Below are 26,921 nucleotides of genomic sequence, written 5' to 3'. Positions count from 1 at the left end.
ATCTCTGGTATGACCTCCTCCTCTGATCTGGCAGCCTGCGGCCCTTCACCGTGGACTGTGCGTTGTACCTCGTCAATCTCAAGTTGTGACAGCAATTGCCATTTGTTGATGTTGGAACACTGAGCTACTAGTTGTTTCGTCATCAACCGTGACTGTGGGTTTCGAAGTAACCATTCAGCCCGCATTCTCTGCATGTAACTAGGGTTGCTTGAGTAGTAGCATTCCAACAGAGCCATGTTATCGCATCTCGCCCATCTCCGCTTTGTTCCAGTAGCCCATTTTTCGTCAAGGTGCTCTGGTTCCCCAGCACCTGATGCAGACCTTGTTTGGCCGGGCGACGTCTGAGCCGGCATGTCATTCGATTTATTGTCTCTCACCATTGTATGAGGTAGGCATTAGCGTGAAGGGTCTGGTCCCAAGGACCCACACTGGATGGTGTTATGTGCTCATTTTTTTGCCACAAGCGGGATTCGAATCCCTGTCAATAGATCATTTTTCAATGCAAAAGAAAAGGAAGAGATCTACATCTCATCAAGTACTTATGTGTACTGTACTTATATATATATATATATATATATATATATATATATATATATATATATATAAGACAAGTACTTAATCAAAGTACTTAATCTGTACTTAATCAAAATGACAAGAAGATGTCATTTTGATTAAGTACAGCAAATCAGCTCTTGATGGGCCTCAGCTGTAGTACAACTTCTCGCAGACACTGTCATTGAAACAGAGGTTTGGAACATCCAGAGAGAAGTTTTCCCATCAGTTTTGAATACATTTAAAAAATGAAATAAATAAATGATTAGTTGATTATTAATCTTCCTCACATATCAGGAATCAAGCAAGCAACCGAATTTATTCAAATGCACATATCCACAAACCATTAGTGGATCTGTACCCCATTTATATGGCCTTAAGAAAAAGAAACATGAAGTTTATTTTGTTCAAATCCATTGAGAAAAAAACAAAGGCAACTAAAAGAGGGATCACTCTGTCTTGTACCAATGGAGACCCAATGATGATGTCACCTTTACACACTGAGGTTAAAAGGCTAGTGCTGTGCGACACACCGGACACTCAAGAACAAAAAGTGACACCACTTTATTGCCCTTTCCCAAAAGGCTTCGGCGTCACTACGGTCTGTGAAGAGAGAGTTCCCACTGGGACCCCAACACCCGCTGTCAAGCTTTGCCCCAACCCTTTCGCCTCCTTGTTTTGGGAGGAGAATTGCCGGAACGTCCCAGGCATCACCATGGCAACAGCCACCGACAGAATTGGGGTTCCACAATTGTGTCAAAATGCAACAGACAAGGATAATTCAGAAGAAAGAACGGTGACAAGAATGCCAGAAGATGGCACTGTGCAGGGACATATAGTTCACGGCAAGGGTGGGTTGAGGTTCCCAAACTGTGGTGGTTGCACCCCTTGGTGTGTGTGAGCCTATTCCTTAAAGTGTGGCAGGTTTAACATCTCATCGAATTTTGGTATACAGTATTTGATAAGAGCCAGGTGGTCGACTGGTTGGGCGCATCGACCTCACAGTGCAGAGGTGCAGGGTTCGATTCCAGCTTTGGCCTTCCAGTGTGGAATTTGCATGTTCTCTCCGTGCCCGCATGGGTTTTCTCTGGTACTCTGGTTTCCTTCGCCATTCCAAAAACATACATTGCAGGTTAATGGAACACGCTAAATAGTCTCTAGGTGTGGGTGTGAGCGCAGATGGTTTTTCTTCTCTGTGTGCCCTGTGATTAGCTGGCAACTGGTTCAGGGTGTCCCCCGCCTATTGCCCAACGACAGCTGGGATAGGCTCCAGCACCCCCCGCGACTCTTGTGAGGATAAAGTGGATCAGAAAATGGATGGATGATAGGATTTGGTGGAATTTTTTTTTTTGTGTGATGGTTCACTTCAGGTGCTTTCAAACGTGATCACTAGTGTGTGTGTGGCGGGCCCAAGTAACTCACAACTGTGTTTACATGAAGACACTAAAATTCTTCTGTCAATCATCATTAAGTCCACATAGCTAGTAATTCAGAATCGATATATATGTACCTAATAACATGTTAAAAACATGAAGCAAGTAAATGAAATGTCATACTCACAAGAGATGCGGATTATTAAATTGAATAATACAGTATGTGCTTGTCACCACAGATGAGACTTTTGCGAGTCAAACTTGGCTTGCTCTGACCAACCAATCAAAGATGGAAAATTGTTGACATTATTGTAGATATGTTAACTTGACCTTTCATCCATCCATCCATCAATTTTCTGATCCGCTTATCCTCACAAGTGTCGCGGGGCGTGCTGCAGCCTCACCCAGCTGTCTTCTACACCCTGAACTAGTTGCCAGCCAAGTTCACTGGACCCGTGAGGTAAACTTGAAACCTGACTGATTTAAATGAAAAAAAAAAATCAACATCCTTGATTATGTAGGCTACTGTAGGGAGGGGAGCCAAGAAATTGCTCCAAAATAAAGAGAATTGGATGGTTGGCAGTGAATTGACACAATTTCACAGAACCAATTTTTGAATTTTCTTGGTTAATATAGGTCGCTGTTTCTGCCACCAGAGAAGGCCTTGCCCACCACTAGCTATACGCTCACCAGACTTTTGGAAGAAACGGTTTTAGTAATGACTGGTCTCAGTTAACGCTAACCAACCGATGTAGACTGCTGGAACAGAGAGAAACCCATTTGTCCATATCACCTTCTTTATTCATCCTATTTACATATCCACAAAATACAGTGAATCACAGCCAATGCTGTTCAATAAAATTATATATTCTTTTGATACAATATAAAAAATAAAAACACGCACACACAAAGTCTCCTCACTGCCTCTTCAGTTTGTGCACAATAGAAGGATACGAAGTTTGTACCAAGAGAGGATGAGAACACAATTATTTCTGATAGCACAGGGCTCACAGCGTTCAAAATATAAAATTCCATCGAGCAATATACTTAAACAAGAGCACAAGCGGTCTGATTGGGCACACCGTGATGATTTGGCTCGTTGTTCAAACACCAATTGAGTTGTATCCTATTGCCTGCAAAGGATACACATTACATTGTAAGATGAGGTAGGGCTGAAGAGGATTTACTCTTCTACTTGTGCATGAGGACACAAAACTTAATGTGTCACAAATGATCCCAAAATACATGTGTACCGTATTTTCCGCACTATAGGGTGCACCTAAAAGCCTTCCATTTTCTTAAAAGCTCACAGCGCGCCTTAAAATCCGATGCGCCTTGTGTATGGTCATTACGGTAATATTTTGACCCCAAAATTGCTCCTTGCTCGAGACATGCTGACAACGCAGAGTTCAAACTTAAGGCGATGGGTTACGCAGTTGAACACGAAAATAGAGCGGCGGCAAAAGAGGTCAACGTTAACGAGTCAATGTTATAACTTGCTGTTGGTTAAGTGAACTGTGTCGCTGCTTTATTAAATACGTTTTACTGACATCTGATCGTTCTGTTGGCATTTCCTTGAGCGTAGTTCCATCTAGTGGATGCATTGTAGATTGCGTCTTATAATGCGGCGCGCCCAATGTATGAAAAAAATTACAAAATAGGCCATTCATAGAAGGTGCGCCTCATAATCTAGTGCGCCTTTTAGTGTGGAAAATACGGTATATGTTTGATGTATTGGAACTGATCATGTACAGAGATAACCAGCTCTGTATAGATAGGCCGAAAAACGCCTAAAATATATTATTTTCATTTCCACAGTGGCTGAGTTGTAGTCGGTCGAAGCATTTTAGAACCAGTAATTCTTGAAGGGTTTTTAGAGGTAGCACAGGTGCCTGTGTTAGTGGTCTTAGTGGTTTTGTTCCGGGCTCCAGACATGACGGCCGCCGTACGTATGGTCTTAGCTGTGGCAGAAGATGGACCGTGGGCTGGTAGAGTTGCGGTAGTAGACTGAGTTTCGGAGTTCGGGGCGACTCGTTTTGCCACGCGGAGAGGGCTTCCTCGAACAAATGTTGACTGGGGCCTGCCTGAGACCTTCTCTGTTGTTGGTCTTTCCAAGGTCCTACGGGTCAGGGAAGACTTTCCAGGAATCTGCGGCTGATTTGCAGTCTGCGGTCTCTCTCGTGCACTACCACTTCTTTTCACATCTGCACGAAGTGAGGCAGGCTGCGTGATAGGAGACGAACGCAAGGATAAACGGGACGTCGCTGGGCTACTTGCGGACGGTACTTGGGCACTATTTGTAGCCTCCGTTTTGGGGCGTACTCTTGGAACACCTGTGCTGTTGGAAGGTCCTACACGTGACCCAGGTGCTCTCTTAGCTCTGACGCCACCACGTACAGGAACCTTCAAGGCACGACTCTCCTCCTTTAATGATGGAGAAGCCGGAGTTCTCGGCTCAACCTCCCTCTCTTTCTTCCACTTGGAGCAGAGGCTCGGCCCTGGTCGCGGGGTCGGGGATGACGGTGGTGACAGTGTGTCATAGGATCGGAGGCCTTTCACAAGAGTGCGGCACTCTAGAGTTTCCCCCACATGGGAGTAGGACCTCGCAAACTCCCTCTTCGTACTCTGCACATCGGAGTTCTCCTCTGGGTGTGACTGGCTGAACTCCGGAAGACTGGGTGGCATCCAGTTCTCCGCGACTGGTGTCACCGCCCCTTTTGTGTTTAACTGCTTCCTCAGACTTTCATGGGGCCCAGACATAGCAGCACTTGCTTTCATCCTTCTGTTTAGCTGCTGCAACGCCACTTTATCCGTCGCCTTAACAGATAAACGTGATTCTTTCTCAGTTCTCTGAAAGCTCACTGATGTTGGGCGGTTGTTGCTATGAAGCGTTCCACTCTTGTGAGGAGATTGATGTTCAGGCCCACCAACTCGACAGGTGTTTAATTTATTCTGAAGAGAACTATTCCTGTCAGCTGGGGGCATTCCAAAACTATGTCTAGGACCGGAGTTCTGGCTTTTAGCGCACAGCGAAGGGGTATCTGCATTGAGAGCAGCAGCATTCCGAGAGGAGTTGGGTGGAAACTCAGTGTTCTTGGTAGTCTTCTGCTTGCATGACATTGCATTCACTTTTGGAAGGCCACTCATTTCCGATGCCTGTATTTGAAGAGGAATGCTCTCAGACCCTTGTTGCCTAACCGTGAACCCAGGTCCGTGTTGCGAATACGATCCAACGAGAGATTCTTGAACAATCTCCATGCACTGATTTATTGCCTGGTAATGGCATGACTGACTCTTATTGTCGCTTTCCAAGACACTTCCTTGACCAACTGGGGAACAAAAGCCATCCGTCTCTGGAGAGCTACAAAGCACAGTGGCTGTTTCATGGTCAGATGAGCAGCTTGAGTGACAGCTGATGGCTGTCGGGCTGGTGCTCAGCTCTGGGAAGCTCTTGTCGCTGGGCAGGCAGTGAGAGTACCTGCGCGTGTCAGAACTTCTCAGGCTACGACGGCTCCAGGTGCGGCTCAAGTTCTTCTCAAGGAGTCTCTCCAGATCATCTTGGTTTCCTTGACTGTGAGGATCTCTCAGGTCGAGACCCGTGCAGACAGCCACTGAGCGACGCTTCTCCGCGATCTCCCTCTGACGTTCCAGACGTTTCTGCTCCTTCAACTCGCGCTCTGCATTCTCCTGTAGCAAAAGAGAGAATTGTGCATTTAACTTTCACCTTAACTTGATATGATATGAAGTTGATTTCATTTGTAGATCGAACCTTGACAGCTTTTTGGAAGCGCTGGCAAAATAAGTCAAAGACCCTGCAGGCTTCCTCAAGTTTAAATGTACTGTCGTCTTCACAGAAAAAATCCACCAATGCTCGACTTGACATCCTCATGCCCTCAACTTCATCCTCTGCCTCTTTTAGACGCTCCTCTGTCACCTGCATGCAGATGCAAACACTTGAATAAACAATCAGTTTGTTCATGTATTTTTGGGGAAAAAATGCAATGCTCTGTGTGTCTAAGTAGGGTAATGAGGATATGAATAAGAGAGTTTTACCTCGAAGAAAGATTGCGCGTGCTGCAAAATCTCTCTCTCTGTCAGGACATTTGCTTTCAGCGCCAGCACTCTGCTTTTTAACTTGGATAAATCCTCCATTACAGACTCCTCGCACAATCTACGTTTTCAAAAAAATAACATGAAAGAAAGTTTTACACCTTAAAGCATTAGTCTAGCTGGGTGGAATACATGTTTAACCACAATGGTCCATTTTAACAAAGACTTTAAAAACATCTCAGTTGAAATCAGTGTTTGAAGCCTGTCACACGGGTGTAGTAATGTTATTCGTTTCAGCTTATAATATTCATATGCATTCAACTGGATCCATGTTTTGGGAAGAGACTGACCTAGAAGCGGAGCCAACATGGCCCAGTTGGCTAGGAAATGACAGTAAACTCTGATCCTTCTTCACAGCTTCCTGTGGAGACAAACACAAATGATTAGAGCAATGTTCCAAATTAAGTCAAATGTAATTTGCAAATGCCGCTTACATCCGACGCTGTGAGGACCAGTCTGGCTACAGACTGCATATACTACTGTATACCTATAAATACTGACAAGTTCATTCATATTGTGAAATGGCAAGAAACTCATTGCACCACACCCTTTTGAACTAAGGCCGTGTCGAATCAAATCGAATCAGAATGCCTCTGAAGCAAACTGAATTATGCCACTTTGAAATGAACCATCCTTGACTTTTATTGCACCCCATGTAACGAGCTACTTATTGAATCTTCTATTATTGGATTTACACACACACACACACACACACACACACACACACACACACACACACACACACACACAAGCTCTTACCATAGCTACAAAATGAAGCAGGTTCATGCCAGGTTTGTTCGCTTTGGTGTCAGCCAGTTTGAGCAGTGATGAAATTCGAAATCCAGCTGCATTCCCCGAGTAGCCACCCTGAGTAAGCACATACAAGGTCAGATAAAGAAAGACGCTCACCTCATGACAATTTAAAAACAAACAATGAGACAAACACCAGTCATAGTCCCTGAGCAAATAACGTACTTTACTGGGCACAATTTAAAATGTGGCTTTGTCTGGCTCAGTAGACGAAAATATAATGCATCCATCCCTCCATTTTCAACACCGCTTATCCTGAACAGGGTTGCAGGGAGTTGCTGGAGCCTATCCCAGCTGACCTCAGGCAGAAGGCAGACTACACCCTGAATTGGTCGCCAGTCAATCACAGGATACAGACAGAGCCAAACGATCACGAACACCCTCATTCACACCGTCACTGAGTGGGAACCGATCCCACGCCACCCGCGCACAAGTCCGACGTGTGTACCAAACACTATCAGCAACAAGAAAATATAAATACTGCGCAATATAAAAAGAGGGCCTCTCACAGCATTCATGTAGTTCCCTGCTTTAAGCACCAAACGGAGGATGGAGTGTAACTCAGGACAGCTCAGCAGTTCTAAGGGAGACAAAAATGAACACGTTTTCGTAGTAAGCTATTGAGTCATTACAAAGTTCCTGATGGGGGGGCTTCCCTTAAAACAAGAAGATCATCCACATTTTCACGTCCTCTACTTACCACCCTTAACTAATTCTATATGGGAGCATTCAAAAAGGGAAAAGACAAAGATCTTTATAGCGCTAGAGTACATAACTCCCCGCTGTTACTTTACCTCTAGCCGCCTCCCTCAGACATCTGGCTGCCACACACAGAGAGGTCAGAGCAGGGTCAAACTCTTGCTGTAGGATCATGGCATCCAAGCGAAGGCGAAAACTAATGGAATGGGAGCAAGGGGGCGGGGGACGGATGAGTGAATAGGCACGGATGAGTGATGATGGAGACAAAAAGGCACTCTTGGTCATCACTTAAATAAACACACGTCATTCCAAGAGGAAGCAGGTGAGTCACTCAAGCTATGCATCAAGCTGGAAAAACAAAAAAAGCACTGTGCTGTACAGGGGACATGCTGGGTAATAATATCCAAAGCAGGGCTACAATGGAGCGTACCTGGGGACTTCCACCAGCAGGAGCATAAAAAGATCAGGCTCTCCAAGCCAGCGACGTTCCCCGCTGAAGCTCCTCAGGCGAGATTCCTGAAAGAGAACAGATGTTGAGAAAAATCCAGCAAAGCAGATTCCTGTTCAACGGTTGATTCCAATATCTTTGACCATGCTCCTTCCTGCAGGAACAGACCACATCACACAGTGCGGTGTAGCAGTAAGCTTTTTGATCATCCTAACCAAAGCCAGATGATGAGTGAGCAGAGGAGGTCAGGAGGTTGGCCGGCGGCATGTGGGTGCACTTTACCTCCTCAATGTCGGGTAACAGCTTGCAGAGCTCCGTGAGTTTCTCTGCTCCGTAACGGTCCCCAGCTCCGTGCTTGATATCCTCAGCTATCTCTTTCGCCGGCCTGTGGGAAAAAAAAAAATCCCACAAAATGATCTATGAGTATGACATCATGCATGCAACGAAGCTACCAGACTCACAATGTCCCAACCCTACTCCTGTGAGCAATATCACCTCTTTGTTTTCACACAATCACGAGATAATGAGGTTTTTCCTTTTTCTTATCAGTCAGTTGACGCCACACTGGAAACTTGGTTGTCTATCATGCACAACATGTCTGGAGTTTCTTTGGGACGTTAGAGAAGCTGATCTGGTTGGCCTGTGGCTGTCTTACCCAGTGGCACAGCTCACCTTTCACTCCAGCAGTTTTCCTATTAACCTCATCTCATAGCGAATTACAGACACACCCTTATACTGCAATACCAACACATATGGTAGCCTGTGAGAATATACACACTCGCCTGTCACAAGAAGAGATTCCGTCAAACAATCTAAAGACACCCAATATCAGCATTCTATCGAATTTAATAATAACGCCCTTGCAAAATAACTGAGATTTATTACCTCCACCAAGCACAAAAGAGTGAAGGTGTGAGGTGGTGTTGTGGCTCGACATTTTATCACACCATTCAGCACACAATGACAGCAACTTCACATAACTTTAAAAGATCACTGTTATTAGATTTTTGTGAGGATCTGAATAAAGTTGAGGAAACATTTTGTTCACGTGGTGGCAGTTTGCCCATGTACCAAAGTTGGCACTATTCCATTTAGACAAGCCTTGTTGAGCGCACTGCACCGCCGTTGCAGTTATTTTCCATTGGCGCTACCGTAGCTTCTCGTATGAACAGTGTTTGCTTATTTCAAAACCCCCTTGGGACTTGGCAGACAGTCGTCATATCCTTTTTCTTAATGAGATCTTTTGTTGTTGCTTTTATACGCGTGCCAATGACAATAAAATATCCGAAGTTGTTCTCTGTCAGGAATCATTATTTATACCTCTTGTTTTTCATCTCAGTAGGTTCTACCTTTGGTGCAAAAACAGTGAAGTTCGTTCCCATGCACTCAAAAACAGAGAAACAGACAAAAGGGAACTGATGCCATATTTCAACAGAAGCTCCATTTGCACTGACAGAAGTCAAGAAAGCTCCAGACCAGACAAAAGTTAACATAAAGACGCTCTTTTCACACTTGGGCTTGCACACAAGTCTCAACAAATCCAGGTTGGAATAGACATGTCACTCAGTCTTGAGCAGCACAACAAGTCAACGTTTGTTCCAATAGATAATGGATTACAAAACAACTCTTTTGCCCAGGGGAATTGTTGCTTTGAGTCAGACATTAAATAAATAAATAAATACATAAATAATCAAGGAGAGTGGATGACTTCAGGTCACTCGTGAAGTCCCCCATATAGTAAGAGGTCATTTAAACAGGAAGCACTGTCACGGGGCCGTAGTAAGTGTCAATTCTGACTCCCAAGCGTCAAACATGGACACTTAAGGACATCCAGTCCGTCGACTGAGATTGGAGGCTCCCCTGCACCTGTCCCCCTGCCATTTCGACAGGAACACACCCATGACGCTCGCACCGCCCCCTGTGCATTCAGTCTTCTGGCACCGATTCCATGCTGTTTGATTTATGGTAGTTCAAATCAAGTGCTGAACCCCTCGGGCACAATTAAACATGCTTGTTCTCTTGACTGGATTGAACAAGATTTAAGAAAAAGAGGAAACCATACACACAGAGAGAGAAAGAGAGAGGGAGAGAGAGAGAGAGAGAGAGAGAGAGAGAGAGAGAGAGAGAGAGAGAGAGAGAGAGAGAGAGAAAAACTCATTTCAGAGAGGCTATGAGGAGATGAGTCTTGCATGAGCCATGGACTGGTCCATGACGTGTTAGTGCATATCCCAGATTTCTTTTTCTTTCTTTTTTTTTTTTTAAATCGCTTTTGATAATGTTGCAAGGGAAGATTTTATTTCCAATACTTTCCACAATATATTATGAGACGTTTGACAAAATTCCCTTCATCGACAAGAGCGACGATTAATAATTACTTGACTGCTATTTAATTCACATTATGTTATTTATAAACATTTCAAATACAATTAATTATGAGGAAAAGTGTATTTTAATGTACCACATTTCAGCTTTAGACACCAAACTAAATGGGGACTGAAACAACTATGTGTCTGCTAGTTGAAACCAAGGTGGTCAATCTATTTGCCTCACTGACTTTAAAACAATCATCTTCATGATCACTTAATCATGCATTATATACGTCATTTGGAAAGTGTAATCATAGTTTCTACATTATTCCTATTTCAATGTATATAAATGTGTATCTTAATAATGAGCGAAGAAATCTGGTTAACTATAGCCAAACGTGGATAATACACTGAAATTATATATTTTTGAACAAGTCGCAAACCTCTGAATGTCTTTCATCAAGAAAAGAAAACTTAAGCACCAATTTAGCAATGAGTGATACTTTTGTGAATCCTAGATCATACTGATTCTGAGAATACAATCACACTATTCACGTCATCTGAAAGAATCTCAAATGTCACTTTTAGCGCAGCAATAGTTGCTTACCATATTGTAAATAGAGGTCATACAAAATTATTCATGTGTCCGATAGTTCTGGTTCTAGGTAAGAATAAATTGGGCTTACATTTTGAACTGGCGAAGAAATATCCCAATGTTCATACTGCGTTTGGAGTCCAGTAGGGAGATCTGTAAAATGAAAGTCATTGTAAAAAGGAGAAAGGAATTACAATAAAAATATTAGTAGGTGCAACACATGCACAAAAAAAAATGATGAGTCGTTTTCCCTGGATTTGGAGCAAATTGGGTTCTTTTCAACCAAGGGTGGGTTGATTATTTTGACCCAGAAAATTGTGTTTAAGATTGGATTTAGGCAAGCTGAAGAGCTGAAGCCTTGTTGGCATTCTGAAGCTCAAGTAAATTTAATGTAGCATTCTTGGAAACAAGGGCTGAGGTTCAGATGTTGGTAATAAAAGTAGAATCGGTTTTGACCACAGCTTCACTGATAACATTGTAACCAATTTCTAGGTAATTTTAACTCATTAGTGTGGGTAGATTTTACTATCTCCTTGATCAAAATCTTGACCAGCATGCTGGGTCAAATCCTCTATCCAGTGCGCTGGATACCTCTAAATAACCCAGCCTTGGTTCTGTCCCTTTTGGATTTTGATTGACTTTGGCTGACTCTTGACTGAGCACTTTTAAAAGTGTACACTGACCTCTTCTGGGCTATCCTGAGGAGTTCTGCAGCGTAGCAGAGCAGACCGCCGTCTTAAAGTGTTGCTCCTGTCCTGAGGCTTATTGTCCTTCTGGCCGAAGAGCTCGTCCAGAGAGTGCAAATCTATGGGGAACTCGTCCTCCCCCGGGCCCGCACCGCTCCACACGCTGTTCCTCCCCTCTACCTTCTCTTTGGGGATACGCTCCCAGTTGAACTTTCTCAGCCGGCTTCGATGGCCGCTGTCCGTCCGGCTCAAAGGCGATGAGAGAGGAGGTGGTGGCGGCGGAGGAGGGGGCGGTGGCGGTGGCGGTGGAGGTGCCAGGACGGGCACCGCCACCGTGAATGAATCCATGACTTTCACTGTCACAGGCAACGGATCGTTGGGGATAGGAGGCAGTGTTCCATGAAAGGCACGAGATTCCTTGACGGTGAGAGTCACGTTGATCAGCATCTACTTGGTTGGAGACATCTTTCCAAGCACACAGTTCAAAAGTCCACCAGCCTAAGAAAGAAGACAACAAGAACAAAAATTAAATCTCAGATAATATTGAACGTGAAAAGAAAGAGGAAAGTGCTCTCATCCAGGGGTTTGAAGCAGGAAGAAGCCACACATGACCTCACCTGACTTAATGGCCCGGTCCTTCCCTTTCATTAGCACTTCTGGCTTGAAATATAATCCGTGCTTCAACTTTCCATGTTGCCTTTTTTTGTGGCAGGGAAAGTATATGCTAATATATGACTTCTGCACAGTAAGCTGTTTGAGCTGCTTGTCCCATCCTGTTGTGCTCACATGCATGCTAACACACCTGCAGCGAACGCCGATCCCTTCTAATTAGAATAGATGGAATCACCACGGCGATGTAGAATGATGTAAGTCTAACCACACAAAAAAGCACAGGGTGTAGACTTGACATTATTTTTGTTTCCCTCCCTCGTTATGAGAGGTTAACGGCTGAAAGCTGGTTGCACACACTTGTACCGGCAGGTTTAAGCAGGATTAGTAATGCAATTAGGTATGACTCAGAAGTTTGAGCAGGCTGGTTCAAAGACGCTGATCACAACGCGGAGTTTGGGCACAAATACTGTGCGGCTGGCTATTTGGTTTGAAAAAAAATGAAAATGACAACTGGGAAAGATTTTAGGCTGAGCTCACTGCACGAAACTTGTTTTTCTTAACTTCGATTTAATTTAAACACGCACACAACTGATTATACGCATGCATACAATAAATGGCGTAATGGCGTTTTGAGCGTCATTTGGCCATTAAAAAAACATCACATTCGGTACAACTCAACTTTCTGCGACTTAAACGTTCCCCCCAAGTCGTAATTCTGGATGAACTATAGAATACGTTATATATACTCTTGATATTACTATATTACGATGAGTGAGTGTGAACCTAGTCAAACGTTCACTTACCTGATGTAAGCAACCAGAGGGCAATCACCACTTTAAATGAACATTTCACTCTCGCTTTTGATTCCTCTTCATCCCTGTAAACAGACAGCCGATCCACCCGCTGGAGTCAACTCGTGAGGAGAAATGAAAAGTTGTGGTCGGGGACGCGCAGGCGCGCTCTCGCTCGCAGGCTGATGCCTTGATGTTTTCCTCCCAGTTTTTTCCATGGGGTGCGGAGTTAGCGTTGTCAGATTGGAGTACGCTCAGTTTCACACAACTACGGTCCACATCTACTGTTTTCTTTTGGATTTTTATGGTGTTTACAGACTAAAATGGAAATGAAAATCCATCACAATTTCAGTTACACTAAAAATGTAAAGCTCTCCCAGAATACTTTTTATTTTAAAATTGGAGCAAGTCTGAAACTACTCCCTAGGTAGGCTACTGTGGACAGCTGTTGACCCAATATAGTATGTGATTTGTTATCATTCATTCATCCTATTCTGCTGCTTATCCTGTTTACGGTCAGAGTTGGAGCCCATTCGAACTGACTGAAGCAAGGTGGGGTACATCCTGGACTTGTCACCAGTCGCAGGGCACATATAGACAAACAACCATTCGCATTTACATTCGCACCATAAAAAAAAAAAAATCCACCAGGCCATTAAAAAAACATCACATTCGGTACAACTCAACTTTCTGCGACTTAAACGTTCCCCCCAAGTCGTAATTCTGGATGAACTATAGAATACGTTATATATACTCTTGATATTACTATATTACGATGAGTGAGTGTGAACCTAGTCAAACGTTCACTTACCTGATGTAAGCAACCAGAGGGCAATCACCACTTTAAATGAACATTTCACTCTCGCTTTTGATTCCTCTTCATCCCTGTAAACAGACAGCCGATCCACCCGCTGGAGTCAACTCGTGAGGAGAAATGAAAAGTTGTGGTCGGGGACGCGCAGGCGCGCTCTCGCTCGCAGGCTGATGCCTTGATGTTTTCCTCCCAGTTTTTTCCATGGGGTGCGGAGTTAGCGTTGTCAGATTGGAGTACGCTCAGTTTCACACAACTACGGTCCACATCTACTGTTTTCTTTTGGATTTTTATGGTGTTTACAGACTAAAATGGAAATGAAAATCCATCACAATTTCAGTTACACTAAAAATGTAAAGCTCTCCCAGAATACTTTTTATTTTAAAATTGGAGCAAGTCTGAAACTACTCCCTAGGTAGGCTACTGTGGACAGCTGTTGACCCAATATAGTATGTGATTTGTTATCATTCATTCATCCTATTCTGCTGCTTATCCTGTTTACGGTCAGAGTTGGAGCCCATTCGAACTGACTGAAGCAAGGTGGGGTACATCCTGGACTTGTCACCAGTCGCAGGGCACATATAGACAAACAACCATTCGCATTTACATTCGCACCATAAAAAAAAAAAAATCCACCATGCACGTTTTGGGGAAAATGGTGGGAGGGGTATCATGCGGGGTATCATGAGGAGAAAACCCACAAAAACAGACAGACAACATGCAAACCTATTATAAATCCAGAGCCTCTTAACTGCGGGGGCAGAAGGGCAGCATTGACAAAGTGTTTGGTTTTTCGCCAAGCAAAAGGACATTGCTACTAAAATCAGCAAAGAATAATGTCACACCAGTCAAGGATGTCAGCTGGGCTATGTGCCAGCTTACCGGCAACCATCATGAGGGCAAGTGCTATCGAAAGTGAATTGATAAGACATAAATGGTACTGAAAAGGCTTGATTATATGGTGAACCTTCATAACTTTTATCAGAACAAACACAAACTGATTCATGTTCCAAACTCAAGACAGAGGAAAGCCATCTGAGGACAGTCCAAAACACTTAAATGTAAAAAAAGTTTAACATCGCTTAATATCCAAAAACCATGATCAATTGTCACCACAATGTACAGGTATGTGCATATCTCAACTCATGCCCACTTCTACCTGTGAAAATATTAAAATGATCGCAATGGGCATTAAGTGTTTTCCTCTTCATTGAAAAAGATTAACATCACTTGACGGCAGAAAACTGTGATCAGTTTTTACCAACATTTTTATGGACATCTCTACAAATGGACAATCACTGCAAATATTAGAACGATTACCCTAGATTTGGAACTTTATGGACATTTACATCTTCCTCTCAACAGGCGCTCACAATACAGCTTAGTGTTGTGGAATGGAGGCAAAAAAATGGAGGCAATAATTGTCATGATTTCAGAAGTTGAAGTGCCCATAAGCAAATTGTCTATATTAATTGTGGTGATGATTTATTGCAGTCTTCTGATATTCAACAATGTTATGATTTTCTCTACAATGAGCATCTATGGAGAAGAAAAGACTTACTGTCCATAAAACTCCACAATACCTGGACGATTGTTCTGATATTTTAGGAGGCTGTGGTGGGCATAATTATAGATTTAACGTGATGTTAAGCTTTGTTTTACACATATGTTTCGTGTTTTAGACTGTCTCGCCATCTGCTCCACCTAGTTGAGGCAGAGACAGTGGGAAAAAAGGATGACACTATAAATGCAGTACAGTATTACAATGTAGCCATAAAATGCTTTACTAAAGTAATGTACGGCAACATTCCTATCAATGCCACAGTTTATATTACTCTGGCCAGCAATTTACCATTGTGTTTCTTCTCATTCGGGTCGTCTCTGTTCTCGGAGGTGACGAGGTGCGCCCTGAATGGCTCACCTGCCAATCACGTGACACAAATAACAATTTCCACTCACATTCACAACTATGGAAAATTTAGAGCAGGGGGCTCAAAGTCAACTCATGTGGGGGGGCCGCTTGATGTCTCTGGGCCGCATCGAGTATCCCACAGAAAAGGGATTTAAGTATTCCATATAAGTACAATCAATCCACTCTATTTAATCATATTAATCGTAGTTCAGAAACATTAACGGTTGTTCAAAACATGAAAAAGATTGGTGACACGGTCCGCTCTCTCATCTCACTGGTACTTTATACTTTTGTTTACGCCTCAGCATGTCTTGTTGAGTCATGACATTTAATTTCTTGAGCGCTGCAACTTTCCCCGTACATACAAGACGTAGACATGTGTTCAACAACAACAACAATAACAACAACAACAACAACAACAAAAACAACAACAAACATTCTGGCTACTGTTTTTCTTGAAATTAGCACTTCTCGTCAACTATTCTCTTCATGGTAGGTTTTTGAAAAATACAGTACTTGACTGGGACTAAGTGGCAAAAAAATAGTTTCCTTCCACTTGGTGTCCCTTTAGAATGATGTTATGCCAAGGGCAACCACATGGCAAGAAAAAAAAACGTGAAACTTTGATATCAAAGAGCGGGCTGCAAAATATAATCTTACAAATGACTCCCAGGTCATAAGTTAGAGACCCCTGATTTAGCATCTTCATTTTACCTAAATTGGATCTTTTTGGAATGTTTGAAAACCAACACAAGCGCAGGGTTAACGGACAAACCATGCCACTGCTTTCTATTACATAATGTACAGTACATGATGATGACACCTAAGCCTCTTCTCTCTACGAAGCAGGCCTGTGATCGCCAACCGGTGCAGAAGGCCTTGATCAAGCTAAGAAAAGTCTCCTATTGAGAACCTGAGAGCAGGAGCGGTTGGCTCTCAGACTTGACAAATGATTTCCATACAAACGTCAGCTGGGAAAAATGATATCATGGATGAAAGCCAAGAGGCTAGAAGTTGTACTGTGGTGCTGAAATGGCCCAGATGGTGCCAGACCCATTCCCACAATGACCTTTCATCAGAGGTGCGAGAGCACAGGTAGCCTCGATCACGGGCAACACCGACAAGTCACTGTCATCGCCTCATGGTCTGCAGTAATTAGAAGGTTATGACCCCACAGATCTGACTATTGTTGTTGCTGCGCACTAGGGCATGGTTTGAGTGTACCCATGCCAGAGCAAACCTCTCTCAGGAAACTTCATTTTCTGTTCAGTTGCTCACATCCCAGTGTACAGTGGCGTTCTAAGAGGACAAGGAAATGCCACTGTTGAGAGAGGGCTGCTTTATAGTCCACACAGCAAGCCTGAGCATTTTCACTTTTCATACCAGCACTCATGAACTGACATGGTGGTAAAGATCAGTTTACACGATCACGATTACCGATCTGCGAATTAAAAAAACAAAACAAAAAAAACAACTACCTGATCAGTGGTCACCGATCCGATTAGAAGATGGACCAATCTATTGAAAAGAGTTAAACTACCAGTAGGTTATTTACTGTACGGTTGACCCCCACTATTTGCAGGGGATTTGGATTGGCCCCTTCCACATTTAGCCAAAGTTTGCATATAATTGACACCCATTGAAATGCATTGAGAAAAAAAAATAACAACAATTAACAGTGGTGGGCACGTCAATCCATCTGTCATTGTGCCATAATGATTTCAGGCCGCCCTAGTCTGTCCAAGTCGTCGGCGACAGCCACTTGGCATCGAGAACATACTGTACTTACCGGTACTTCGCAGGCACCCCACAAGCAAACACGTAGCCAAATAAATAAAACAGCGTCATATAATTTTTGGTCCCATAGACTGCAATGACATTGTCTCATACTGTTTTTATTTCACCAGTCACAATGCTATGTGTGTGTGTGTGTGTGTGTGTGTGTGTGTGTGTGTGTGTGTGTGTGTGTGTGTGTGTGTGTGCGTGTGTTGTTTTTATTTTATTTTTGTCTTTATTTCTGAGCGTGTCTGCTTATGCGGTACCTGCATGTGACATAGTAAGTACGTTCTTGATCCAAATGGTTTAAAAAATTTGATAATTGAAAAGCATTTTTGACCGAAAATGTTGAGAAGCCTCGATTAACAATGGCAGCACAGATCATCCTGGAGTGAACGAGATTGTCTTATTTTGCGGATCCGATCACTGAGGTCATCGATCGATCTGCAAATTAGGACCAATCAGATATTTTGTATAAATACAAAATATCTGCCAATCGGAAATGTGTAAAGTCTCCAGCTCAGCAGATAGTAATGGACAAAACTCCAGGAGGCAAAACAATCTGCAATGTGTTTACAGGCCCTCTTTGCATAACAGTGAGCTTCAGTGCATGTGCTTCCATTATTTCATGAATGAATGTGCATGAGGGTGTTCACGTGTAAGATTTCGATGGGAACCTCACGTTTTTTGACCAATTGCAAGTCATTAAACCTTGTGAGTATTGTGGAGGCCCTTCTCCCTATCCCATCATGCCATGATTTCACTCTTAAGAGAAGACCTTGACGTGCTGCGCAAAAGGGAAAGAATTGTTCTCGTACGTGAATGTACGCACACATCATCACAATACAAAACTCACGTTTGCTATGTATTTCTAAGTATATATAAGTAATGTGACTCAAAAGCCCCAACTGCAAGTTTTTCGCAATGGTGGTAACAACCAAGCTGTAAAGAAATCCATAGTATGGATCGTATGCTCTGGTGCCCCATTTACATGTCGTGTAAACGAGACTGTAAAACTGAAGGTATTGATGTTGCAGTATGCAATTATCATGCCTTCTGGATTTTGTGGTCGAATAAATAGGTCAGTGTAACTACGTTTGTGTGCGGTGCTATTTTTAAACACAGCCTGTATGAGAAAACACACAACCACCTGGGTCTGATCTGGAGCTGTGACGGTGAGTCTGGTTGGGGGGGTCTCCTTAATCAAACCCAGGCTCCTTAGATCTGCACTCACGTGCGGTTATGGCCTGACAACGATCTGTGGACTGACCACAAGTCAGAAAGTTAGGCAAGAGATACATAGACACTCAAACGGGTCAGTCTGCTTCTTTTATTGTAATGATGCACGCCCACACAAGAAATCAATGTAGCTCTCCAGAATCTAGATGAGTCAACACCCATGCAGCTATACATGACAATCTCAAGGGGACTTCACACACTGTTTGCTGCTGTGCGGGGGTTCACAGACATGCAGTTAGACAGTGATACAAACATAATGATGTGCAGAGATAAGACAGCATGACTCAGGATTTGAGACACACCATAAAAAGCTTCCCTGCTACATATTTGTGTGAATGCTTGGTTTTTCATGTGAGCTATTAGTTTTTCTCAGCCCCTGTGTTCCGGGAGAAGGCCGGAAAAGCAATGATGCAGAAATGACGATTGCCAGAAGATCTTGGCACTTACTTCTCATCAAATCATATTGCGTTGGTCTCATTCGTGTCGCTCTTATTTGTTAAGTGCAAGATTTAAAAAATGTCTCTAAGTACTATGTAGTAAAGTACAATTCCCAAATGAGTGTTTGTCCTTGTTTCTTCTGTACGCCCGTATAGTAATACTACATCTAAAATTAACCCTGAAAGCTCATTTATAAAATCAATTGAGGTGAAAATGAGAGACATTTTCACTCTAATTATATTTATTTTTTGTTATTTTTATAAACTTCAAATGTTGTTTTAATGCTTTATTTATTTATTTATTTATTTATTTATTTATTTATTTTACCAGCGCTTGTTTTTATATGATGTCATTAACAAAAAAGTTTTTTCAATATTAGTTTTAGTTATTTTTGTATTTTGTAATAACCATGCACCGCACACAACAAAATTTCCACCAACAATCTTCTCACCCAAGCCACATGCCTGGGGTAGTGCAAAGTCTGCCCTGTGAGAGACTGAAGAAAAAGAAATACAAGAAGCTAGGCTAACTGTTAGCTTATGGTGTTGAAACGTTTCTCCTTCTTATTTTAACGACAGTGAGTGACGTAGGAGGCACATTATACAATCAATCAAGACAACAATTTCCTCCTCTGTATGTGTCCAGCACTAGCTTCTGGTCCTTTGAGGAATTTAGTATTTGTTTTCAATCTCTTAGTATTTTTAAAATGATTTGTATGCATCAGTATTTTTGGTACTTTTGTTTTAAACAGTGCTAATCACTGCTTACATTGTTTTATTGCTGTCATGCTTTCAAAATATCTCATGTTTCCCCTCCCTTGTACTTTTAAGTTTGACATTCACAGCTGTGTCTTGTTTCATTCTGACCGGAAAAAAAAAAAAAAAGGAATTGATTGTATCAGCTATGTGAACCACTGCACAACCAATGGCCGGTTTATCATTCTCTAGCAATTGCTGTGAGCTAATCCTTATGTAATACTCAATTTTTTTAATGATGAATAAAAAATCAAATAACTTGTGATTTGCGTTTTTTTGTAGTACCAAGGCCTGAGTCAATTGAGAAACCAGGATAAGGTTTCTTAGGTGTTTTTATATCCTGTCCTGAATGTGTATCTATTGCTTGGCAATATTACCCAAGCGTGGCATAACGTTTTAGCACTGGGTGTGAAGGAGTGGCTCATGTGTTCCTTTTAGTTTCGCTTCTAAATGGGATTCCCCAAAGATGCCGGGGTACTTCTAATCAGTTGTTCTTGGTTATTGTGTGTTTGTGAGTTTAAATTAAACTCAGCAGGTGGCAAGGGGACTGAGGTGCTTGTGGTCAGTTGTCCTTGGGGGTTGGGTTAGACCGTTTGTCTTCGCACATCTGGCCACAAGGGCCACTTCAGACTCCAATTAGGATTTCCTGAGACTCAATAAAGAAGATTATTGGCCTGCAAAAACACCAGCTCAGACGCTCCCACCCTCAGCCACCTTCCTGCCCCGGCTGCTACGCTCATTACACCGGTGAGGACAACAGTTGCACTTCACTAGCAGCTTACAATAAGCCAGAGACATCCTGCAGCAAATCATCCAATTTTTTTTTCCCCTCACGTTTAGCAATTTGTTTGATGTGTGAATCGAAATGTTTCGACAACGTCAGTGAAGCATTGCTTCTCCTAAATTTCCATCACAGTGAATGACAATTGCGTGTATACCAAGCTGTGGTTTGGCACAAAGCCCCGAAGCAAGCGGCAGGGGAGCTGGGCTGAGTTGATTGGGGGTCCAGAGAGCCTGCTTGTGTGGCAAGAGTGATCACACGGTTAATATTCAAAGGGCCTGGGTGTGTTGTAAAGAAGCAACTAAATAGAGGTTGACAAAGCGCATCGTGCAAATAAAGGCTTTGCCTTGAGTAGGCCGTGTATGTCGTGCAAAGCGTAGTGAACTGCAAGGCTTTGCTGAGGTGGTCATGTATGAAGTCTATAGTGAGTTATTAAAACAAGTTCTCCTCTTTTCTCACGCAAACGCTAAACCAACCCACAGTCTTGTGACATGCTCGTCGGATTTTTTTTTTTTTTAAATCTAAGAAATTACATGTGAAAGGACTGTTCTCACCCGAAGTATGTGTTGACCTGAAATGTACCGATAAATGATTTGGTTTTATTTCCCCAAATGAACATTCTACTGAGTCGTATTTATACCTCCGCAGCGATCAAAATGTACGTGCTTCTTGTTGAGTAAATCCGTGCAAATTCCGTGCTGCATTGCACACACTCATAGTTACTTCAACCATCTAAAACCTAATTATTCCCCCACGCTTCTTGATGCCAACCAGTGATGTCATCCGCAGAGAGAGACAGTGGGAATATTGGCACTATGCCTGAGGTGAGCTTTGCCCGCAGAGGAGAAGGGACCTTTTTGTTTTTAGGGAGCTTTTAACAAGCACTGTATTGCTTTTGTGGCCTGGGAGTCACATTCAGAGGTTTAAAATTATTTCACAAAGGGAGTTAAAAAATGTATAACATACAAATCCCATTCTGCATTCAATAGAAATGAATCCATTTTACACCCCCAAAATGAAATTGAAACTAAACAGTTAGAAGGTAGAGGACTGAGGAGTTTTGGCTGGTGGTCTTGGTTTTAGGGGATACTCTCACACCCACAATACGCAGCCTCCTCGCTGCTCACCTTGTCAGTTTCATCGCGTTTTGGACACAGACAAACAGAGAAGACATAAAGGGCTAAGGACACCCCCGGGACCCCCTTTGCCGCTCCTCTCATTCTCTCATTTCCACATGCATTCACTGGGCTTGCACTCAAACCTATTCATTCATACCAAACTGTTGCATAACAATGCTGCCTGTGCTTTGCTAAAGCATGGGGGATGCTGGCGAAACAGAGCACCCATGGGTCCCCCGGACCAAAGACTCCAGAATATGGGGGGCCTGATTTCAAGCCAGGAGAGCATGCTATTTACTTACTGAAGACAAAAGTGAAGGCATCAAGACCAACAATCAAGCAGTGGGTGAAGGTGGCAAAGCCTGAAGTCCTGGCAAAGCAACACCAGAGAGGAAACTCACAATTTGGCCAAGTCCTGAGATCAAAAATGCAAAAATGCAGTATGACACACACACGCACACACACTATATATCTATATATCAATATATCTATACATATACATATATATCCATCTCTCTCTCTCTCTCTCTGTGTGTATATATATATATATATATATATATATATATATATATACATATATACGGTATATCCCAACTATATATATAGTTGGCTGTAGCTGTAGTTCTCCAACAACCCTTATGAGGACCAGTTCCATCATACTTTAAATGTCATAGTTTTGTAAACCCTCTGAAATGAAACATTATTTGGAAGACAGCTTGATTGATTTCATTTCAGAATGAACAGGGATTATTAAAAATCTATGCGAATGTATTGGTTGCTGTGGTGTGAGTAGATGAAAATTGTAGTTGCAGTGTTTTATGTTTTAAGGGCAAAACGCCACCATTTAGGGGCAGTCTGGAGCCCTGATGAAAACAAAATCCACCAAAAGATATGTTGTTATTGAAACAGAACAATCTATGAAATTCGCTAATATCCTTGTGCACTTATCCGGCTGTGCCCTTTTTCTGTTCTTCAACGAGATAACTTTTCTAGCTGTTTCCTGCTGATATTCTGAGATGTGTCCGCCTTTTCTTCTTGGCAGGAGAGTGCACTTTCCAAACTGGTTGGGTTCATATTTCATTGAGAGCAAAATAATGAGTAAATGTAGGTCAGATAAATGAGAGGGAAAACACAAGCTTTTTTTTCTTTCTCTTTGGAGCTCACGTGCAAGGCCTCTCTCTCTCTTCCGTCCTCTGTCCCCTACACACAGGGATCTGACATGTTTGGCAGAGGGTGCAAAGCCAAAGAACAAAAGGATGAGTGACCATTACCAAGTTTTGGTCCAAACCGGAGGGACGGACAGTTGTCGGATTCTGCGGAGGGTAAAAAAAAAAAAAAACAAAAAAAAAAAACTGCACTCTCTGCCCAGCTCATTGAATCGAAGCAGGCCTCATGCAGTTATACCACTTTACCGCTTTAGACGCTTTAGAAGCACTGCAATCGCCTTCAATTAGCATTATTATCCACCATTACTTCCCATCACACTCTCTGAGCCTTTATGAACCACTCAACCCTAAGAGGATCTGAAGAACTGAACAAGAGGCTCAAGGAAAGCTTCAATAGTCGTGAGTGATGTTGACAAATGCAAAGCAGAAACGGATTTTATGTGTGCATGCATGTGGAGATGAAATCACAAATGAAAAGTTAAAATGAAATCAATGTTTCCCATTAGAGCCATAAAGCTTACATTTGTGCACAATGCTTTTGATGTTAATAGAGCTGGAGCCTATCCCAATGGCGAGCTACAACCTGGACTGCTGTCCAGTCAACTGCTAGGCACATACTGTATAAACAAACCATCACTCCCATTCAAATAACTTCTTTAGACAAGAATGATGAATTAACCTAATTTGCTTGTTTTGGAATATGGGAGGAAACCGGAGTACCCGGAGAAAACCCACGCAGGCACAAGGAGAACATGCAAACTCCACACAGGAAGGTCGGAGCTGGGATCAAACCGACGACCTCTGCACTGTGAGGTCAACATGCTAACCATTGGAACATCGCCCCTGTTTGATGAGTGTGTCTTCACAATACCACGAGAAGCACATACAATATTTTCAATCTGTAAAGCCTTGTAATGTGCCTGACATCATTATCATTGCCATCCATTCATACAGTATGCTGTTTATGCTGTGTATGGGAAACTGCGGTTGCTGACAGTCAATGAGAACAGGATGCAACTTACTAAACCAGGGAACCTTGAGAATAAACAGAATCATCTATTGATGTTTACTCCTCATGTGTATGCCACACCAGTCTCTGGTTAAGTGTTGTAAAAACTCTGGATGGGCTCGAAAGGAAACAGACTAAATGGATTATCTTGCACTGCCCCTGAAACCAAACCAGAGAGAGAGGCGAACCAGATCCAGGACTAGACAGGGACACAGAGAGAAAGCAAAATAGAGAAAGTAAAGAAAAAAACCTTAAAATATGCACAATGAATCCCTAGAGGCCAATATCTTGTTTGAAGAGCCCTGAGGTGGAGGTCAAAGGTCTCAGGTTAAGGCTCGTAGGTTATCAGCTTTGGGCTAGTGTTAACTGAAGTCTGAGTGGATGGGCACTTTTTCAGTCGAATTGATGAATCCAGTCAAGGTATTCGGGTATTAAAACTGGTCATCGGGCATGCGTTGGAACCCCCAGATACAAACACAGGCTCATATTTGTGTGCTGTGTGCGATTTCACTTGTATCTCCTGTTGCTGCAGGGTGTGGCTCACAGTGGAGCTGGGGCGTGCGAGAGGAAGTCAGCGGGGAGCATAAGTGTTGAACCCTGTTACTCCGTTGTCATCGCTCACACCTGCCGGTTGTTGACAGCGGAGTGTGAAGAGTTAACTGGGACATGTATATGTATAGATGTTTACTGAGTCTAATGGAAGCAGTTAATCACACTCTGTAACAAGTATAAGAGATGGAAATGAGTGATTTGTGACAGACCCTGGGGCTTGGCCCAGGAGATGAAGCGAAAGCAGACACAAACAGTCTCTCCTGACACAATCCACACATACACACATGCAGACACATGCACTCATGTGAATGGCAAAGCTCATGTTTGACGCCTCCCTCATTGAGCATGCTGGGGGATGGACTGTGGTGCATTCTCAGTGGTCTTCCAACTGTGACCTGAGCAAGACATGGAGGAGGAGGAGATGCGGGGGCTGTGTTTAAAAGAAAACTTTTATCCCTCCTTGGCACATTTCCAAAAAAGTGTTTGCTAAGTAGTGTCACCGATGGTATCGTAATATTCTCGCCTTATTTTTGTGCAGGCAGCGTGGGTTCCATCATCTCTCAGTGACAGTGTTAATAGTTGTCTGTGTCTACAGACAAGGCTGGAAATGATTTGTCTTTGGGGGAGCAGTTTTGCAACTCAATGACTTCATTTGAGGAGCAACTCTCTAAGATTGAGGAGCAATTTTTTACAGGTTTTGCAGAACTGAAGCAAGGATTTTCATAAACAATCATCATTTTCTTTTTTTTTCTTTTTTTTTTTTTATGTAATCAACACTTTTTAATTTCTTTTATTCAGATTGTGCGCCGCAACAGGTTTTTTCTTCCCGAGAAACATTTTCAGTGGGCAATTTCAAGCACAAATGTAAATTTCAGTTTAAAATTAATATTTCTAAATGGGTTATATGATCTTTTAGCAATACTCAATCAATGTAAAAAAATAAATAAATAAATAAATAAATAAGATACAATTGCAGTAATATACTTTTGAGAACATTTGTTGTGTAGACCTCAAAAGTCAAAATCAAAACTCAGGACTCAAAAACAGACAACAAACATTCTCACTTTTGCTATTTGTTATGTTTTGATGAGGCGCGAAATGCAAATTTTGACACACAAACTGCGGTGCAAAACGGATTATTTGAGCCTTGGTATGGGTAGCCTGCGTTCCGCTCCACCCCCTGTGAACATGAAATCGGTAGAGAAAACAGTTTTGAAGTAATACACTGTCATGGCTTTGTGAGCCATTCCCATTCCCTTTCTTACAGCCTCCTGTATTCGAGGAATCTATGTCACTCTCAGTTTTTGGCTTGGCATTATTTATGTTTTGAGTCTCGTTGCGCAACAGACCCTACTGTCGATATTCATATATCCCAGCCGTCTCCGGTGGCCCACAGAGCAGTCACATATTAGACATGGCCGTTGTGATGCCTAGAGCCTGGTGGTCAAGCATAAACGCAACATGGTTGACTAGCTCTTTAGTGACAATGTGGGCACCACAGTCGAGTGGGAAGCTACAACGTGGCACAACAGGGCTGGGTGGTCCTGGGGCGTAGGCCTGCGCGTGGAGTAGGTCTTTCATGCATCGGCTCTTGTGCTGTAGGTGCTGTTGAGTGAGGATCAGTACAAGGCACGCTTGACAGACCTATTCTGAACCTCATCAAACACCTTTGAGATGGACCACAAAGAGATTGCGACCCACTATCTCTTGGTAGTTACTGTATCATACTGTATGAACCTTTTCCAAACATGCCGGACACTACACAAACGATACTATGTATCTACAAGACAAATGTAGCAGACCACAAATAAATGAATAAAAACTGAAAATGCGCTTTAATTGGTCATCACATTTGGAGGTTCCTAAAATGTATCATTCATTATTTACCAACCTGTAAAATGCACTTTTAAACTGATTTGTATTGAAAGATTTGGAGTCTGCAACTGTGGGACGATGATGTCAAAGGTCAGCACCTCTTCCACTCCTTCACTGACCTTCACTTCTGAATCTGCTATCCAGAACCTTTTATTGCCATGTCTGCTTCCTGGATGGACCCTGGAGGGAATAATTCTTACGTGTAGACCGGCCAGTCCTTTCAAGGGGATCAGCCTATCTCGATGTTTATTGTATCCTCGCAACTTGTTCGAGCATTGCTATTCCAAGTGCATGCTGATTTCAGTCATGCAGGAATTATACGGACAAATCTTATCTGAGCCAAGCATAGCTGAGCCAACGGAAGTTCCTGAACTTGGACACAGTTTTGAGTTTACATTGTTTTCACTTTTCATTCATACAGTCAGCAAGACAAAAGTGTCTGCGGTTCCTGTTATTGTTTTCCCGAAAGATAGCGCAGAAGGGATGAAATCGTGTGAATCTGCAAGA

General features: G+C 42.7%; 1 protein-coding gene across 2 annotated transcripts; it reads right to left on the bottom strand.

Annotated features, from left to right (window-relative positions):
* Positions 1-3,560: 3,560 nt before the first annotated feature.
* On the bottom strand, positions 3,561-13,924 carry fhdc2 (FH2 domain containing 2). Of its 2 annotated transcripts, none has more exons than XM_019870109.1 (12): positions 13,794-13,924; positions 11,577-12,077; positions 10,985-11,046; positions 8,275-8,377; positions 7,975-8,060; positions 7,640-7,740; positions 7,355-7,425; positions 6,795-6,902; positions 6,326-6,396; positions 5,979-6,096; positions 5,695-5,859; positions 3,561-5,612 (listed from the first exon to the last, which is right to left on the bottom strand). In XM_019870109.1, the coding sequence occupies exons 2-12, from the start codon at positions 12,024-12,026 to the stop codon at positions 3,732-3,734; spliced, it is 3,216 nt and encodes a 1,071-aa protein (XP_019725668.1). In that variant the 5' UTR covers positions 12,027-12,077; positions 13,794-13,924; the 3' UTR covers positions 3,561-3,731. The 2 variants fall into 2 exon arrangements, with proteins under 2 accessions (XP_019725668.1, XP_019725667.1); XM_019870108.1 differs by lacking the exon at positions 13,794-13,924 and adding an exon at positions 12,995-13,125.
* Between the last annotated feature and the right edge of the window lie 12,997 nt (positions 13,925-26,921).

This window comes from Hippocampus comes, unplaced genomic scaffold (genome assembly GCF_001891065.2).
Source record: "Hippocampus comes isolate QL1 unplaced genomic scaffold, H_comes_QL1_v1.1 scaffold9, whole genome shotgun sequence".
Lineage (NCBI taxonomy): Eukaryota > Metazoa > Chordata > Actinopteri > Syngnathiformes > Syngnathidae > Hippocampus > Hippocampus comes.
Note: the sequence above shows the minus strand (reverse complement) of the source record. Positions and strands in the feature narration are given on the sequence as shown.

Excerpts from the sequence above, each read along its gene's own strand:
- fhdc2 (XM_019870109.1), bottom strand. The coding sequence starts at position 12,026 with ATGCTGATCAACGTGACTCTCACCGTCAAGGAATCTCGTGCCTTTCAT. Across the intron at positions 7,741-7,974 it reads CTGCTGGTGGAAGTCCCCAG|TTTTCGCCTTCGCTTGGATG; the intron begins GTACGCTCCATT and ends CCATTCCATTAG. Across the intron at positions 6,903-7,354 it reads CAGGGAACTACATGAATGCT|GGTGGCTACTCGGGGAATGC; the intron begins GTGAGAGGCCCT and ends GTGCTTACTCAG.